At 41.9% G+C, this 17,937-nt stretch overlaps 1 protein-coding gene across 1 annotated transcript; it reads right to left on the bottom strand.

Moving 5' to 3' along the window:
* Positions 1–409: 409 nt before the first annotated feature.
* LOC110901112 lies at positions 410–15,351 on the bottom strand. The gene is made up of 2 exons (XM_022147960.1): positions 13,725–15,351; positions 410–2,844 (listed from the first exon to the last, which is right to left on the bottom strand). Exons 1-2 carry the CDS (start codon positions 15,349–15,351, stop codon positions 410–412), a joined length of 4,062 nt encoding a protein of 1,353 aa, XP_022003652.1.
* Between the last annotated feature and the right edge of the window lie 2,586 nt (positions 15,352–17,937).

The raw sequence follows: 17,937 nt of genomic DNA, 5'->3' as shown, positions 1-17,937 counted from the left end.
TGTTTAATGCTTTGTAGATCTGAACAATTTTTTGAAGATCATTGCCATGATCTTGCTACGTGTTTGTGTTGATCTTTTGTATATGATGACATACTACTAGTCTGTAAGATTCCGCTTGTATGTTTGGATTACAATATGTTGCATGTGTTTAATTGCTTTTGGATAGGTGAAGCGAATGAGAAATGGTATTGTGCTCATGTGTGAACGTTTGTCTAAAAGGCGTGATAGCCTAGTTTGGACTGTTCATGAGGTGTACAATGCTACCATTTTGTTTTCGCGTAAGCCCGAAGAATTTCATGCAATTTGTAACAAACAGAAACAAGTACGAAAATAATTTTTTGTATTGATAAAGCGCAAAGTCTTGTAATACAGGAGTAAATAGGAAATACATTGCCTGTGAATGTTTGACCTACATGTAACACCTGCGCAGCTGCTGCGCGTTCCAGGTGCGTGGGACTAGAGTCCCGTCAATTCTTTTGAGAGTATACGCTCCTTTGCCTAGGACTTCATTTATGACATATGGTCCTTCCCATCGTGGCGCTAATTTGCCCGGTTTTTCAGCATTTGATGCTTCATTATCGCGTAAAACGAAATCACCCTGAACGAATGTGCATATGCGGACGCGCGCATTGTAGTATTTTTCGAGTTTGGATTTGTACCTGGCCTCTGTGATAGCGGCATTCTCGCGCCGTTCTTTGAGGAGGTCTAGATCCAATCTTCGTTCTTGCTCATTATTTTGTTTTTCCATGGCTAACATGCGTGGTGATGGTAAGCCAATCTCAGCTGGGATGACGGCTTCAGACCCATAGACTAGACTGAACGGAGTTTCGCCTGTGCTAGTCTTTGGCATTGTTCGATGCGCCCAGAGGATGCTGGGGAGTTCGTCAACCCACCCTCTGCGTGCTGTCCCTAGCCGTGCTTTTATGCCGTCAACAATCTGTTTGTTTATACTTTCTACTTGACCATTCGCTTGTGGGTACGCGACGGAGGCGAAATGATGCTCGATCTTCATTTCTTTGAACCATTTTTGAAGATCATCCGAGGCGAAGTTTGTGCCGTTGTCAGAGATAATGCGCAATGGTAATCCGAACCTGCAAATGATATGTTCCCATATAAATTTGCGAATGACCATTGTTGTGGTTGAAGCCAAGGCTTTAGCTTCCACCCATTTAGTGAAGTAATCGACCGCTACGATGATGAATTTTACTGCGCCTGGCGCATCAGGGAATGGGCCAACGAGATCGATGCCCCATTGTTGGAATGGCCAGGCGGATGTGACAGGCACTAGCGGATTTTTTGGTCGGAGTGTCTTTGGTGCATGGCGCTGACAAGCTGCGCATCTTCTTAATAAATCAACTGCGTCCATATGCATTCCTGGCCAGTAGTATCCGGCGTTCATTATTTTTGCTACGACCATGCGTGGTCCCGCATGAATTCCACATAAACCTTCATGGATTTCTCTGACCAGGTATTGAGCATCTGTTTTGTCGACACAGCGTAGTAATGGTCCCATGAATGACTTTCGATAGAGGATGCCATCTGCCATTTCGTAATTTATCGCTTTGTGTTGGAGTTTTCGCGCTTCTGCTTTTCCTTCCGGGAGTTTCCCGTGTTGTAGGTATAAGATGATCGGAGACATCCAGGATGGATTACCGACCTCTATAACGTTCACTTGCTTGAGATGGATTGAAGGGTTAGACAATACTTCTATGCGCACTTCTTTTGCTAGGTGTTTGAAGCTGGTAGCGGCTAATTTACTAAGTGCGTCTGCGTGCTTATTTTCGCTTCTGTTGATATGGTTAACCCTGAATGTCTGGAATTGGCTGATTAGCATCCGTGCTTGTTCAAGGTATAATGCCATAGCTTCTCCTTTTGCATCGTAATGACCGTTAACTTGCTCGGCTACAAGCTTCGAATCAACATTGGCCTCGAGGTTCCTTGCCCCCATTTTGAGCGCTAAACGAAGTCCCGCTAAAAATGCTTCGTATTCTGCCTCATTGTTGGTACTTTGGAAATCTAAGCGTATGGCATATGTGAGCTCATGATTGTCCAGACTGACTAATCGGAGGCCTGCTCCTGCTCCGTCATCGTTGGAAGCGCCATCTGTGTGCAAGGTCCAGACTCTGTCATCGAAAACAGGTGTAGGATTCTGGATTGCCTCGCATTCTTGTACTTTATCGATGGGCACTTCAGTAGCAAAGTCTGCTAGTACTTTCCCTTTGATTGCTGGTCTTGGCTTATAGAAGAGATTGTATCCTCCCAGCTCGATAGCCCATTTAGCCAATCTTCCCGCCACATCGGGTTTTGATAAGATTTGGCCTAAATGATAATTTGTGAGAACCGTGATGACGTGGCCTGAGAAATACCTGCGCAAGCGCCGAGATGCATGCACTAGTGCTAGAACCAATTTTTTTATCATTGAGTAACGAGTTTCTGGGCCGGTGAGCATTTTGCTGATATAGTAAATTGGAGTCTGAACGTTGTCTCGTTCTACCATCAATACTGCTCCTACCGCTACTTCCGCGGCTGATAGGTATAAGATCAATGGCTCTCTTTCTTTTGGCGCAATCAGCGTTGGTAGCTGAATTAAACATTCTTTCATTTGCTTGAATGCTGCTTCTGCTTCAGGCGTCCATTGAAAGGGGGTTTTCTTCCCGCAGTTTTGCAGCGTACTGATAAATGGGTAAGATTTAGCCGCGTGATTAGCCAAGAATCTGTTCAAGGCTGCTAAACGTCCGGCGAGTCTTTGCATTTCTTTTATTGTTGCAGGTGAGGGCATTTGCTGGATAGCCTGTACTTTTTCTGGGTTTACTTTGAAGCCCTCTCTTGTGACTATTGTTAGGGCTGGATTTTTATTATACGTGATCCTTACACGTGATCCTAACCAGTGATCCTTGTTTATTTGACAAACAGTGATCCTCAGGAGGACTTCAGGATCAGGATCATGGACCATTACAGGATCCTCATGCTAACAGTTACCTTCGTTTAATACAATGATATTTTGCAGGAACATCTAGCAGGATACGCTCTTAGCTTCATAATCAAGGGACGCGTCTTCACAATTATAGCATGAGCTTAATCAGAGATAGACGTTGCAAAGGATATGGAAACTTAGCTTGATTTAAGGGCGGCAATTTAGGCTAGATTGTCTTTTATTTCTAAAGGGGTAATGAGCTGATTATTAGTCTTTTTACCTAAAATAGGTCACCTACACTTGTATAAATACCACTCTTCCTCATTTGGAAGAACACACACGACGACACACAACACAACTCTCGCACGCTTAGACACTCGAAACTATAGTAATCCTTGTACTCAGCTCATTATCATCCAAAGTTGTAACTATTTTTCTTATATTGAAGTTTGGTGATCGGTAGTTGCCATCACCCGAGGTTTTTTATGCCGGAGATCATACATTGATCAAGGGCTTTTTCCTCGTATAAATCATTGTGTCTTTGCATATTTCACATTGAAGTGATCCTTTTCTTTTTCTACAAACCAAGCATCATACCCCATTTACATAAAGTTTGGTTGCATTATCCTTGTGTGATTTTTGACCAAAACAGTTTGGCGCCAACCGTGGGACAATTGGTGCTTCATTCATAAGAAAACTTTCTGTTCGAAATCATTTCAGAGAATTACATGGCTTCATCATTGAAAAACATGTCCACGGCGATGTCTGCAGTCACCTCGTCTCAGAACACTCTGCCTCCTCCACCGGCAGGATCCCAGAAGAATGCTGAGAAGAGACAAACTCCTACTAACTCTAAACCTCCATCTTCTTCTGCTATGAATTCTTATATTCCCAGTACTAGTGATGTATTTACTTTGATTTTGCAGATGAAGGATCGTATGCAGCGGCAGGATGAAACTAATGAAAGGATCCTCAGGGAAATTGGAGATCTCAAAAGACAAAAGAAAACGGCAGAGGATCATTCCCCACTGATGCCCAAATCCTTGAGCTTTGATACTCCAATGATTACTTCTCAGCCATCAGGAATTCCAGACGTGCAAATTATGGGAGAATCAAGAGGATTGCACCTCGGATCGACAGCAATGACTCAGGCATCAGGCTCACACTTTCAGCTGGCAGGATCCTATCCCCAGCATATGGGATCCTTCATGAATTCGGGAGCCTATCCGGGAGCACAACAGTTTCAAGGATCCTACTTTATTCCAGGATCATCCCAGGGTCAAGGATCCTCCTTCGTTCCAGGATCATCCCAGGTTCAAGGATCCTCCTTCGTTCCAGGATCATCCCAGGTTCAAGGATCCTCCTTCGTTCCAGGATCATCCCAGGTTCAAGGATCCTCCTTCGTTCCAGGATCCTTCCAAATACCAGGATCCTTCCAGATGCCAGGATCCCTAAAAAGTTTGCAAACAGGAAGTCTAGATGTCCATCAAGGGGACTTCATTCCCATGCAGACCATTGCTTCCACTGGTCCCTCCGTTATCCCCGAATCCCAGCAATATGGATTCACTAACTTGAACTCAATGGGAGGTAACACTTTAAATAATCATCTTACTACTAACCATGGATTCATGCAGGATACAGGTGTCAATCATGCTATGGCCAGGGAATTGCAGAAGCTAAAAGATATGATCTCAAGTGTTCCAGGGGTAGTCAAACCTATCCCAGAGATTGCAGATGGAAGCCACAAGGTATCTCGCTTTGCACCACCAATTTGTGATGCAGAGGTACCCAAAAGGTTCCATATCCCTACTATGAAGCTGTATGATGGTACAACGGATCCAGAGGAGCACATAGCACAATACAGGGAGAGGATGGAGATCAATCCTATCCCAGAAAAGCTGAAGGAAGCATGCCTATGTAAAGGATTTGGATCCACTCTTACTGGATCAGCTCTTAAGTGGCTGCTAAGTCTTCCCCCTTACTCTATTACTTCATTTGCTAATTTAGTTAATTTATTCAATAACCAATGCTCTTGTAGTAGAAAATTTGAAAGATTAACCAGTGATTTATATAGGGTAACTCAAGGTCATAATGAATCATTAAGGGATTATATAACTAAATTTAGTAAAGAATCCTTGGACATTCCCAACATGGATATGGCTACGGCTGTTGAAGCCTTCAAAATGGGACTGCTTAAGGATTCATTATTCTATGATGATCTTGTTATGACACCATGCAGGAATCTAGATGAAGTAAGGACTCGGGCACTCAGGTTCATCCGGCTAGAGGATGACAAGAGGATCCAGGAGAGACAAGTAGGATCCTCAAAACAGGAGAAGCAAGGATCCTCCTTCAAGAACAACAAATTCAAATCCTACCATAGAAATGAGAACCAGAATGTGCATGCTGTTGACCAAGAAGAGGATGATGAAGATTATCCTCCAATCTCAGAATATTGTTTTTCCATTGATAATCAGGAACTAATCCTTGCAATGCAGAATCTAGGTGAAAAAGCTAGATGGCCCAGGAAGAATGATAAACCATCCGGGACTAAAGACAAGTCTAAATGGTGTGCATACCATGAGGATTTCGGGCACCTAACTGAAGAATGCATAGCTTTAAGAAAAGAAATTGGATATCTGTTAAGCAAGGGGCACCTAAAAGAATTGTTGGGAAGAAAAAAGCAAAGGACTCAGGATCCTGAAAGGATCCCTGAAAAAGGCTCCAGCACCTCCGGCAAATGCACAAGTGATCAACTTTATTTCCGGAGGATCAGACATCTGTGGTACATCCTTCTCGGCGGCCAAAAGGCATGCAAAGGAGTCAAAAATGGATAATGGAGAAAGACCTATTAGGACATCAAGTGTCTCAGAGGGGAAGAGGATAACATTTGATGAGGAGGATCGCATTAACATTCAGGATCCACATCATGATAGTTTGGTTATTACTCTCTTTATCTCTAACCATTTTGTCCGCAGGATCCTTATCGATGGAGGAAGCTCAGTGAACATTATCCAGCTTGATGTTCTAAAGAAAATGGGTATTCCAGAATCAGACATCACACCAAGATCCTCCGTGCTTGTAGGATTCAGTGGAGAAACGAAGAAAACTCTGGGGGACATCAAACTCCCAATCTACGTGGAAGGATTACATAATTATCAGAAATTTTGTGTTATTGACTATCTATCTTGTTGCAATGTTATCCTTGGCAGGCCTTGGATACATGATATGAAAGCAGTCCCGTCCACCTACCATTAATGTGTGAAGCTCCCTAGCCCATGGGGAATAATCAAGATCGACAGTGATCAGCAGGAGGCTAAGGATTGTTATACCTCATCCATGAAGCCAACCTCGAAGCCAAGGGAGCAATAGCAATTACAGTATCCTCCGAGGAATGTCTTGGAGGCAAGGGAACAAGATGTGGACGAAATCCTCTTGGATCCTAGTGATCCTGAATCAAAAATCTATATCGGATCAGGGATCCTTGGCAAGATGAAAGAAAACTTAATATCCTTCCTCAAAAGAAGAAAATCTACCTTTGCTTGGAAACATGAAGATATGACAGGTATATCTAAGGATATTATTACTCACAAACTTGGCATTGACAGGTCTATCAAACCAATCCAACAAAAAAGGAGGAAGTTTGCACCAGAAAGGAATGCCATTATCCAAGAAGAAGTAGAGAGACTACTTCGAGCAGGTATGATCAGAGAGGTAAAGTATCCAAAATGGTTAGCCAATGTGGTCGTTGTCCAAAAGAAAAACGGAAAGTGGAGGGTATGTGTCGATTTCACTGATCTGAATAAGGCATGTCCCAAGGATCCTTTCCCATTACCCCACATTGACTCCATGGTGGATGCAACAGCGGGGCATGAACTGTTGACCTTTATGGATGCATCATCTGGATTCCAACAAATTCAGATGGAACCATCTGACCAAGAGGATACAGCCTTTATGACCCCAACAGGTTTGTATTGTTATATCGCCATGCCTTTTGGATTAAGAAATGCAGGTGCAACATATCAAAGGCTGGTGAATATGATGTTCAAAGATCAAATTGGACAAACTATGGAAGTATACATAGATGATATGGTAGTCAAATCAAAGAAAGCTGAGGATCACCTAAGGGATTTGGAGGAAGCATTTGATATCCTTGATAATTATAACATGAAGCTTAATCCTTCAAAGTGCCACTTTGGTGTTAAGGCAGGTAAATTCCTAGGATATATGGTAACTCAGAGGGGCATTGAGGCAAGTCCGGAGCAAATTAAAGCACTAGTAAACATCAAGTCCCCTGCCAATGCTAAGGATGTGCAAAGGCTAACAGGCAGGATAGCAGCTCTGAACAGGTTCATATCAAAATCCTCAGAAAAATGTAAAGAATTTTACGATATCCTAAGGAAGAACAAGAAGTTTGAATGGACTGAGAAACATGAGAATGCTTTACAAGCCCTTAAAGAATATATGTCCTCAGCACCAGCATTATCAAAGCCCGAAAAAGGAGATGTGTTATCCTTATATTTGGCGGTATCCTCAACCGCTGTAAGTGCTGTCCTTGTTAAGGATCACGAAGGTACACAATATCCTATCTACTATGTAAGTAAGAGTTTACTTGATGCCGAATCCAGGTACTCACACCTCGAAAAACTTATTCTTGCATTAATCATGGCATCAACTAAGCTAAGGCATTATTTTGAAACCCATACTATTGTTGTTAGAACTAACTTTCCAATTAAGAATGTCCTCAGGAAACCAGAGATGTCAGGAAGAATGGCTAAGTGGGCAGTAAAGCTTAGTGCCCATGATATAAGATATGAGCCAAGAACAGCCATTAAATCCCAAGCACTAGCTGACTTTGTGGCTGATTTCAGTAGTGATCTACAAAAAGAAGCAGAATTGGAGGTCCAACAGCTGGATGAGACCAAGGATCCTTGGATACTACACACTGATGGATCCTCAAATGTCAAGGGCACAGGGCTCGGGATACTACTAAAATCGCCACAGGGGGACATAATACCCCACTCCATAGCCTGTGAGTTCCAAGCAACTAACAATGAGGCTGAATATGAAGCCTTAATTGCTGGCTTGCAAATTGCTAAGGATATGGGGGTAAAATATCTTAAAGTATATGTAGACTCATTATTGATCACCAATCACTTTAATGGATCCTATGCTGTTAAAGGTGAAAAACTAACCAAATATTTAGAGATAGTCAAAGAATTGGCACTCTCTTTTGTTTCTTTCAGCTTAACACAGGTACCAAGGGAGGATAACACGGAAGCTGATGCATTGGCCAACTTAGGATCATCCTTAAAAATTCCAGAAGACATAAGTATCCCTATCATCCATATCTTGGCTCCTGCTATTGAAAATCAGGTGGCCATGGAAATAGAAGAGGATACTGCAGTAATCCCTAGTGAAGAAGCTCAATCTTATGCAGGATCATGGGTCTCACCAATCATGAAATACTTGCAACACGGGGAGATTCCGATGGGAGAAAATCCTAGAGCTTTCAGGATTAAGGTATCCCAATTTACAATCTTAAATAATGTGCTATATAAACGATCCCTTGCAGGTCCATATTTAAGATGTATTGAGGATCCTGAAATTGAAGAAGTGTTGAGAGACTTCCATGAAGGAGATTGTGGAAACCACACTGGGGGCAGGGCATTATTCTCAAGGATCCTAAGAACAGGATACTACTGGCCAACCATGAAAAGGGATGCTGTAGAATATGCTAGGAAATGTGATCCTTGTCAAAGACACAGCAGTATCCTTCATCAACCAGCTGAACTGCTACACCCTATACCATCCTCTTGGCCATTCATGAGATGGGGATGGATATAGTTGGCAAGCTCCCTAAAGCACCTGGTGGAAAAGTATTTATGCTTGCCATGACTGACTACTTCTCTAAATGGATAGAAGCTGAAGCTTTTGCTCAAGTCAGAGAAAAAGAAGTTATATCCTTTATCAAAAGAAACATTATAACTAGATTTGGCATTCCCTCTGAAATTGTATGTGATAATGGTTCCCAATTCATTGGAAGCAGAACTACTAACTTTTGTGACAGTTGGGGAATCAAGATGATAACATCAACACCAGTTCATCCACAAGCCAATGGTCAAGCAGAATCATCCAACAAGATCATCATCAACAATTTGAAGAAGAAGCTAGGATCCAAGAAGGGGAAATGGGCAGAGGAGTTACCTTATGTGCTATGGGCTGATAGAACAACTCCCAAGAATGCCACTGGTCAAACACCTTTTTCTTTAGTATTTGGGGCAGAAGCAGTGATCCCAACAGAGATGGTGATCCCAACTGCTAGAACAAGTGCTCGTGATCCTGAAGAAAATGCTGCAATCCTGGCTCAGGATTTGGATACTATTGAAGGAATCAGGGATCTGGCTAGGATAAGGATGGCAAGCTACCAACAAAGAATGGCTGGTGCTTACAACAAAAATGTTAGGATAAGGAAGTTCCAAGTCGGAGATATGGTGTTAAGAAAAACATTCCAAAACACTATTAATCCTGCTGACGGGAAGTTAGCACCAAAGTGGGAAGGCCCTTACTTGATTGAAGCTGAAGCAGGAAAGGGGGCATACAGATTGCTAACTATGGAAGGAAACTTGTTACCAAGAGCCTGGAATGTTGTTCACTTAAAGAAATACTTTATGTGAACATGATCCTTCAAGCATGTGATCCTTACATTGAAGTATCCTCAAAGAATCCCGGTGATGTCAGTGATCCTTACTCTGGTAATGTCCTTATCTTAAAACATTTACATTTCCTTACTTTTTACCAAAGGATAAGGATCCTGTATCCTTCATCCTCTTCTCACAAACCATTTGAGTTATGATAGTTCAGGTATCTACAGCATATCGTCAAAGATCATCAACAGCAACGCAGATCCTTGGGTCTAACCCCAGTTATCCTTGGGATTATCCCCAGTTTCCGCCAGCAGCGCACGATGATCCTGATATAGTTCACGTCTTTGGGACCAGTACCCACTTCCGGGGCTGACAACCTCATCGTACTAGCTATACCCAGGATCCTACGTATAATGGTAGACGTACCATACATCCGTTCATAAGGTTTCTAACGTTTTCACGTTAGCTAAGGTTTTGACATTTTCATGTCACTAAGTTTGGATAGTCGCCAGTAAGGGCCATACTCCAGTTTACATACGATCCTTTGGGCTTGTCCCCAGTTATCCTTTGGGCTTGTCCCCAGTTATCCTTTGGGCTTGTCCCCAGTGATCCTTTGGGATCATCCTCCGTTATCCTTTGGGCATGTCCCCAGCTACTAATTTGTCTTTTACATTGGCTTAGTCCCAAGTTATGTTCCATTTTTCAGGTTCTCAAAGCTAAACGAATAAGGATCCTTAATCCTTGTTATCCGTTAAAATTTCACTTATGGTTATCTTGATCAAAGGTTAGGATCCTAACTTGGATCCTCAGGTATGATCCTTGACTATTTTGATTATACTAAACAACCCTTGCCCTTTGACAATTGAACCTATGATCCTTAAAGTAAACTACCTTGAAAATTTTCGATTATAGGATATTTGATCCAGGATCATATCCTAAATTTCTTAAACATAATTTGCTCAACTTTTCTTACTCAAACAAACATTTGTCAAAACAATTGAAATTAAAAAGGATAATAACACAAGATAAGCGACAAAAGTTTAAGATTTTATTTATCAACGAAAGGATTAACCCTTCAAAAGTTGTCAAAATTGCCAACCCACATTTCTACCAGCAAAACGTGGCCCGTCCACATGGGTTGGCAAAGGGTGTCCATTGTCTTTGCGGTCTTAGCAGGTGCAGGAAATTAAAGGCGGCAGGATCACAAAGGCTTCATCCCCCAAACAGAGGATCCCTCCACCATTTGCAATCCTACCTATTGTCTGAAGGATCCTGGATCCTTAATCCTAAAACTATTGTTTAAGTACAGACCATCATTGTTTGAAAACACCAACAACCACAAAAACTACTACCAAAATTTAAAAATTGGGCTCCGGCTATGTCTAGAAGTTTCCATCATTGCCCAATCTTGCAGCTCAAACCTTCGCTGCACCATCACCACCAGCTCCACTTGCTTCCCCCTGATCCTTACCAGCATCTCCACCTTCGAGCATAGGGATATCCTCAGCATCATCATCATCCTCCAACTCTGCCAGCCTTGCCTTCCAACCTTCCACGTCCCATGTGCCTTTGTCAAAGGAAGGATCCTGAGCCTCTGCAGCCATTTGCAGCTGGATCTTATACATGGTTATCGCAGCAGAGACCTTAGCATCCTGGGTGATATCATGCTTCTCGTAGTCAAACTTGATCAATGCTTTGACAGCTTCATCCCTGGTAGCCCGGAGCTCCTTCTCAAGATCGGCTATCTTGAGATCCTTCAGCACACCCATCTGTTGGAGGTCGGCAATTTGGCGATCCTGATCTTCGACGTGGCTAACATAAGTTTCTATTTCAGTAAGTTTCTGCAAAAACAACAAGATATGACGTCAGACATAGGCGATCCTCAAAAACCATCAGGATAACCAACAGGGGCAGTGATCCTAACCTCGTTGATAGAATCAAGAAACTGCTGGCGAATCAGGGGAAATCCTTGGAGATCCTCAGAGGTCTTCCTCTTCTTCCCCTTACCTCTAACAGGTGCTTTAGGAGCCGAAGCAGAGGGACTGGCAACCGAAGCCTTCTTTCGTGAAGACTTGACGTTGGCAAGTTCATCAATCCCGAACTTGGATGCAGACTTGGCAGACTTAGCAGGTTTCCCAGCGCCTACACAACCAAAACAAGATAAGTTCCCTTACTAACTAAACAGTCTTACATATAACTTACTTTTTAATAAGGATACTTACTTGACATAGTGGCAGATGCGGAGGATACTTCTTGAGAATCTTGGACGGTGACTTGAAAACTTCTGATTTCAGGATCAAGCTTCTTGAAAGCAAGGACCCTCTCTCTGGCAGCAGGGGTTAACTTGAGATGAGCAATGGAGATAGCTGCACAATAAGCAAAAAACAAGACATTAGTGATCCTCATCATAAGAGACCGGTCTGATGGTGATCCTTCCAGGATCCTCTATCCTACCATGGGTGGCCCACTCCTTGGGCAGATCATTCCCATCAGGGAGGGAATCCCTTCTCACAAAGAAGAAACGACGCTTCCAGTTTGTGTCATTTTTTGTAACCTTAAAAACAGGGTGATCCTCCCCAGCTTTCCGTTTCAACAAATATCGATGAGAACCAAACGTGGTAAGATCATAAAGCTCGGCCAGCTCTGCCATCCCTAAATCAATCCCCTCCTGCTCGATGATCCTCTCGAAGGTATACAAGACCCTCCAGATCATCGGCATAGCTTGGATATAAGATATGCCGGTCAAAGAAAAGAAAGATTGGGTGAAGGCCGGAAAAGGATACGAATATCCTATGGTAAATGGAGTTGCAGGAAAAATCACCCAGGTGTCTGAAACAAAGTCACTCAAAGCAGTGGATGTGAAGGATTTGAAAACAGCATCCGCCGGAAAGCAATGACGAATCCTATCTACATGAGCATCGGTAAAGCAACATCTCTCCGTAGGAGAGTCCTTAATGATCCCTTGGCTTTTCAAGGGACTGCTCTTCTCGTGATCCTTATGGGGAGAGTTTCGGAGCAACATCCTCACAGCAGAATAAAAACAGGGGAGCAGAAAAACAGAGCAAGAGATGGAAGAATGAAAAGAGAAGAAAAGAGAATACCTGACCGATCTTCGGTAGCGATTATAAAGGGAAGATATCTCGAATTTAAATGCAGAATGATCCCAACCCTATCTCCTATTTATAATCATGATTTGCAGGGATTGTCACGTCTATGACGTAATGATCACAACGGCTAGTCCGCTATAACGGCTAGTTATCCGAGTAGTCCGTTGAAGATAAGATCGGAGCAAAATATAACTCATTAATTTACAATAAACTCCTTATATGTTGGGGGCAATTGTTAGGGCTGGATTTTTATTATACGTGATCCTTACACGTGATCCTAGCCAGTGATCCTTGTTTCTTTGACAAACAGTGATCCTCAGGAGGACTTCAGGATCAGGATCATGGACCATTACAGGATCCTCATGCTAACAGTTACCTTCGTTTAATACAATGATATTTTGCAGGAACATCTAGCAGGATACGCTCTTAGCTTCATAATCAAGGGACGCGTCTTCACAATTATAGCATGAGCTTAATCAGAGATAGACGTTGCAAAGGATATGGAAACTTAGCTTGATTTAAGGGCGGCAATTTAGGCTACATTGTCTTTTATTTCTAAAGGGGTAATGAGCTGATTATTAGTCTTTTTACCTAAAATAGGTCACCTACACTTGTATAAATACCACTCTTCCTCATTTGGAAGAACACACACGACGACACACAACACAACTCTCGCACGCTTAGACACTCGAAACTATAGTAATCCTTGTACTCAGCTCATTATCATCCAAAGTTGTAACTATTTTTCTTATATTGAAGTTTGGTGATCGGTAGTTGCCATCACCCGAGGTTTTTTATGCCGGAGATCATACATTGATCAAGGGCTTTTTCCTCGTATAAATCATTGTGTCTTTGCATATTTCACATTGAAGTGATCCTTTTCTTTTTCTACAAACCAAGCATCATACCCCATTTACATAAAGTTTGGTTGCATTATCCTTGTGTGATTTTTGACCAAAACAACTATGAAGCCCAGAAATTTTCCTTCTTCCATGCCGAAGGAGCATTTAGTTGGGTTAAGTTTTAAGTTTACGCTGCGCAGAGAATTGAATGTACGCTGAATGTTGTTGAGCATTGAGTCTTTCTCATGGCTCATGATGACAAGGTCATCCATGTATACTTCAACTGTTTTGCCTATGTCGTCTTTGAAAACTGTGTCCATTAATCGTTGATAAGTTGCGCCAGCATTGCGCAGGCCAAAAGGCATTTTAGTGTAACAGAAGATGCCTTTATCTGTGCGGAATGCAGTTTTGTCTTCGTCTTCTTCTTTCATCTGGACCTGATGATAACCTTTGTAACAGTCGAGAAAACACTTCCATCTGAACGATGCTAGAGAGTCGAATTTTTTATCTATCTCCGGAAGTGCGTAACAATCTCTTGGGCATGCTTTATTCAGGTCTTTGAAGTCGACGCACATTCTCCATCCGCCATTATGTTTTTGTACCATTACTGGATTGGCAACCCACGTATGGTACTTTACTTCGCGCAAGATTCCCGCATTGAGTAGCTCCACCACTTGCTCGTCCATGGCTTTCGCTTTTTCTTCACTAAAGCTGCGCCTTGCCTGGGTAACAGGTTCCGCTGATGGTTTAATATTGAGGCAATGTTGCGCTATATCGCGTGGAACCCCAGTCATGTCTGCTGGGCACCAAGCGAATATATCTTTGTTGTTGGACAATAATGCTTTCAGTTGCCTTCGTGTTGCTGGTGAAATGGCGTGACCTAGTGAGATGGTCTGCTCTGGGTATTCTTCGTTCAGGACCCATTTCTCCGGCTCATTTGATGCTGAAGGTTTGACTACCTTTGCTGGTGGCCCGTCGTCCACGTACATGACTTCTTTGCTTGAGTACAGAACTGCAACTCCGGTTTCCGTTGGGAATCCACATGCTGTGTGTGGGATAGATGTGATCATACTGAACTCTCTTTGTGATCTTCTTCCGAGCAGAACATCATGACGTGATGTTGCCGGCATGACCATGAAATTGACTGTAACTGTTTGTGAATGTTCGCCGTCCGACAAAGTCACAGGAAAAGCTATTTGCCCCAATGGGAATACAGCTTCATTGCAGAATCCGGTGAGGGGAAAATCGACCGGTTCTAGACGTGCTTTATCATCCGGATCGAGTTGTTTAAAGCACTGCTCGTATATAATATCCATTGAGCTACCCGGATCTATAAACATGTAGTCCGTCTGGTAATGACCGAAGATACCAGTAATGATTACTGGTCGTTCTTCCTGAGGGCCTCCTGGGATGACGGGAAATATGACTTGCTGTTCCCTCCAATGTTGGTCATGACTTCGTTTGTTTGTCCTTCGTGATGGACCTCCTTGAATCATGTTTATTTGTTTTGATTTAACTTTCTGATGGTTGCTACGTCTGAATTGCAATTCGATGTTACGACTAGATTGGATGTCCCCCCTACGTGGTGTTGGTGGGTCCAATACTGTAATATTGCTTTCTTCACCAGATCTGATGTTCGGGACCTCAGATCTAGCGATTTGTGTAACGATTGTGTTTAAAGCAGTTTGATATTTGCTGAACCAATGTGATGGGGATTTTTTCATGATTAGATCTGAAAAATTCTCCCTATCTGACTGATTGTTGCTTTGAGTGTTTTGGGTTGTAGAACCTCCATACTCAGATCGGGGATCTGATGAATGAGATAATGAATCCTCTGCCATGTGCAAAACAGAGAATGAAAAGAACTAAATCGAATCGAGATGAAAACTGGAAAAAACAGAGGAATCGGTGGGCGCCAATGAAGAAACACTAGATAAATGGTCGGAACCGAGATATCTAGAGGGTTTGAATCCGCATAAAAAGGTTAGTTCCCACTCGACTGATTTAGATCTTAGCAGACCTTCTTCTCCGGTAATTCTGCAAAAAAGAACACCGTTAGCCTCGCCAAGGGGAGAAGAGGGTTCTCTCCTTGACCCGACTCCGGTGTGAGAATAAGTATTGGGAATGAAGAAGAAGATGTATTTGAGAAGTGTGTGTAACTTGAGTTCATACCTGCTTTTTCTCTTATTTATAGCCGGGAGTCGTTTGAAGGCGGGAAAACCCGTTAGTGAAAAGAAGACGGAAAATGCTAACTCCGTAAGCAGTTATGCTTTCTTCCGTTAATACTCCTTGTTCTGATGTGATTGCACACGGATCGTGATTTAGATCAAAGGCTAGGGATTTGCCACGTGTAAAGTGACTTAAGTGAAGATTACTCTTCATTGCATGTATTCGTTGTGAATTGGGGGACGACTGATATAGTGACACGTGGCCAGACGGTTGTAACTGTCTTGGTGGTGCACGATCATATTGTTTCTAGAAGATTACTGCTGTAATCTGGTGTGACACCTTATCGTGTGGAAACAGATGAATAAATCCCAAGTCTGGGCAAATAACATCCAAGTCTGAATATTAAGCGGAAATATCTAATTCTGGATTCTTGTCCTTTGCTTTGTGTAGGACAGGCGCAAGGTTTTATGATTCCTTTTGGGCGCAAGTGTTGACTGTTGTGGGCCTTTTAACCCTTCCTTGGGTGGGACCAGTGCCCGGCCGCGCAAGGTGTTAAGCTGAGAATTAAAGTTGTGGTATGGTCCCAAACACTTTCTTATAAGGTTTTTGGGACCTTACCCCTTCAGAGCCTCAGATCCTAACAACACATCCCTAACGAATGAGTAGAAGATCTGAATGAGCCATGGTTCTATCGGTTGTTTAGTAAAAGTTAAGAAAGTTTGAAGAAAACCTTGAAAAACTTTAGATTCGGCTTAGATCTAGGTGAGATTTGTGTTTATACACCGTGGAATCTATCAGATCTGGAATGTTCTTGATGAGATGAGGTCACACTTCATTGTTCTTAAGACCTCCATGTTGACATCACCTTGGAGTGGCTCAAATCTGAGGATTTAACGGTGAAAAAGTGAGATTTGATGGTGAAAAAGATGAAGGAGTGTAACACCCCGAAAATATAAAACTTTATATTAGAGTTATAAAGTATAAATAAACAAGAAATCTACTAACCAGGAACTATAACCTAGTTAGTTAATAGTCTAGAAATAATTTATACTAGGATTAAAAGTAACCAAATTTCATGTTGATCAAAGTGGAGGGGTTTAAGTTGTTAAAAATTGAAACTTCATTTTTATTAAACAAATAAAAACAAACCAAACACCCCATTTTGGGGGTCTGGTCGATCAAAACAACAGGGGCGATCCCCACTCCCTCTCAAACCCTAACTTCACAAATTTGATCAATTGAAGGTTAATCCTTGTCCCAAATCGAAATCTGAACAGAGATTCATGACCCTCATCACAAGGGGGTTACAAGGTATGTGAAATTTCATGAAATCTCTCAACTTGAATTTTTCATGTAAATGGGAAAATCTGAATTGTTAGTTGCATGTGTGCCTTATGATGATTTAGGAACAACTAGGGTGTTTAGGGACAAACCCTAGACAAATAGAAGTTGAAATCATATGAAATTTTGGTGAATTCAAGAACACCATTGTAGGTGATTAATGGGTTATTGTGTATTTGGATGAACACTAGGAAATAGATTGTTAATCTAGTGCAATTTGGCAATTTTGAAGTGATTTCAGAAATTAGAAGTTAGCAACCATGTAAAATGGTTGACTTATGTGAAATTAAGGCTAAATGATAAACTAAAGATGTGATGTTTAAACATGTAAAAATTCTGCCCTTATAGTGTTTGTTGAAATGCCTCAAAGAAGGCTTTGAAATGAATTGTTAAGTTAAAAACGCATAATTATGATGTATGACAAAATGTGCGTTATGTATGTGAAACAAAGAGTTCTAAACATAAAGTGATTGAACTCTATAGGAAAGGAAGCTGGGGCATCTAGCGGGCAAACCGGTGTGGACGCAGGTTTGAAGGGCTTGCTTTAAAGGTATGTAACTTGACCCGTTACATTAAGTAGATTTTGATGATTAATAAATGCATAATTGGATTTTAGAATACAGGTTGTTTTGAATTAGAGCGGTGATGTCGCTATATTGAATAATAGATCAATTTTGGTTGGAACTCGTTGGTAGTCGTCATAATGGAGGATTCCTTAGACGAGCCAAACGGGTCGAATAATCAAGTAAGGCATGGTTAATGCTCCGGATTATGATGGATTGATCATTGATAATGGATTATATATAACATATTAGAAATTCGAGATTTAATGTATTGGTATCCTAGAAAAACTTAAATCCGAGAGTTGGATTTTAGTGTAATGAACAACCAAACAAAAACATGGATTTCCAGGAACT

Source organism: Helianthus annuus, chromosome 16, assembly GCF_002127325.2.
Source record: "Helianthus annuus cultivar XRQ/B chromosome 16, HanXRQr2.0-SUNRISE, whole genome shotgun sequence".
Lineage (NCBI taxonomy): Eukaryota > Viridiplantae > Streptophyta > Magnoliopsida > Asterales > Asteraceae > Helianthus > Helianthus annuus.
The sequence above is the reverse complement of the archived record's forward strand: the minus strand, read 5'-3'. Positions and strand labels throughout refer to the sequence as shown.

What these genes read in the sequence shown, in the direction of transcription:
- LOC110901112 (XM_022147960.1), bottom strand. Translation starts at nt 15,351, where the DNA reads ATGGCAGAGGATTCATTATCTCATTCATCAGATCCCCGATCTGAGTAT. An exon ending in AATGCTCAACAACATTCAGC is followed by an intron (nt 2,845 to 13,724) that starts GTACATTCAATT and finishes ATAAAAATCCAG; the next exon opens with CCCTAACAATAGTCACAAGA.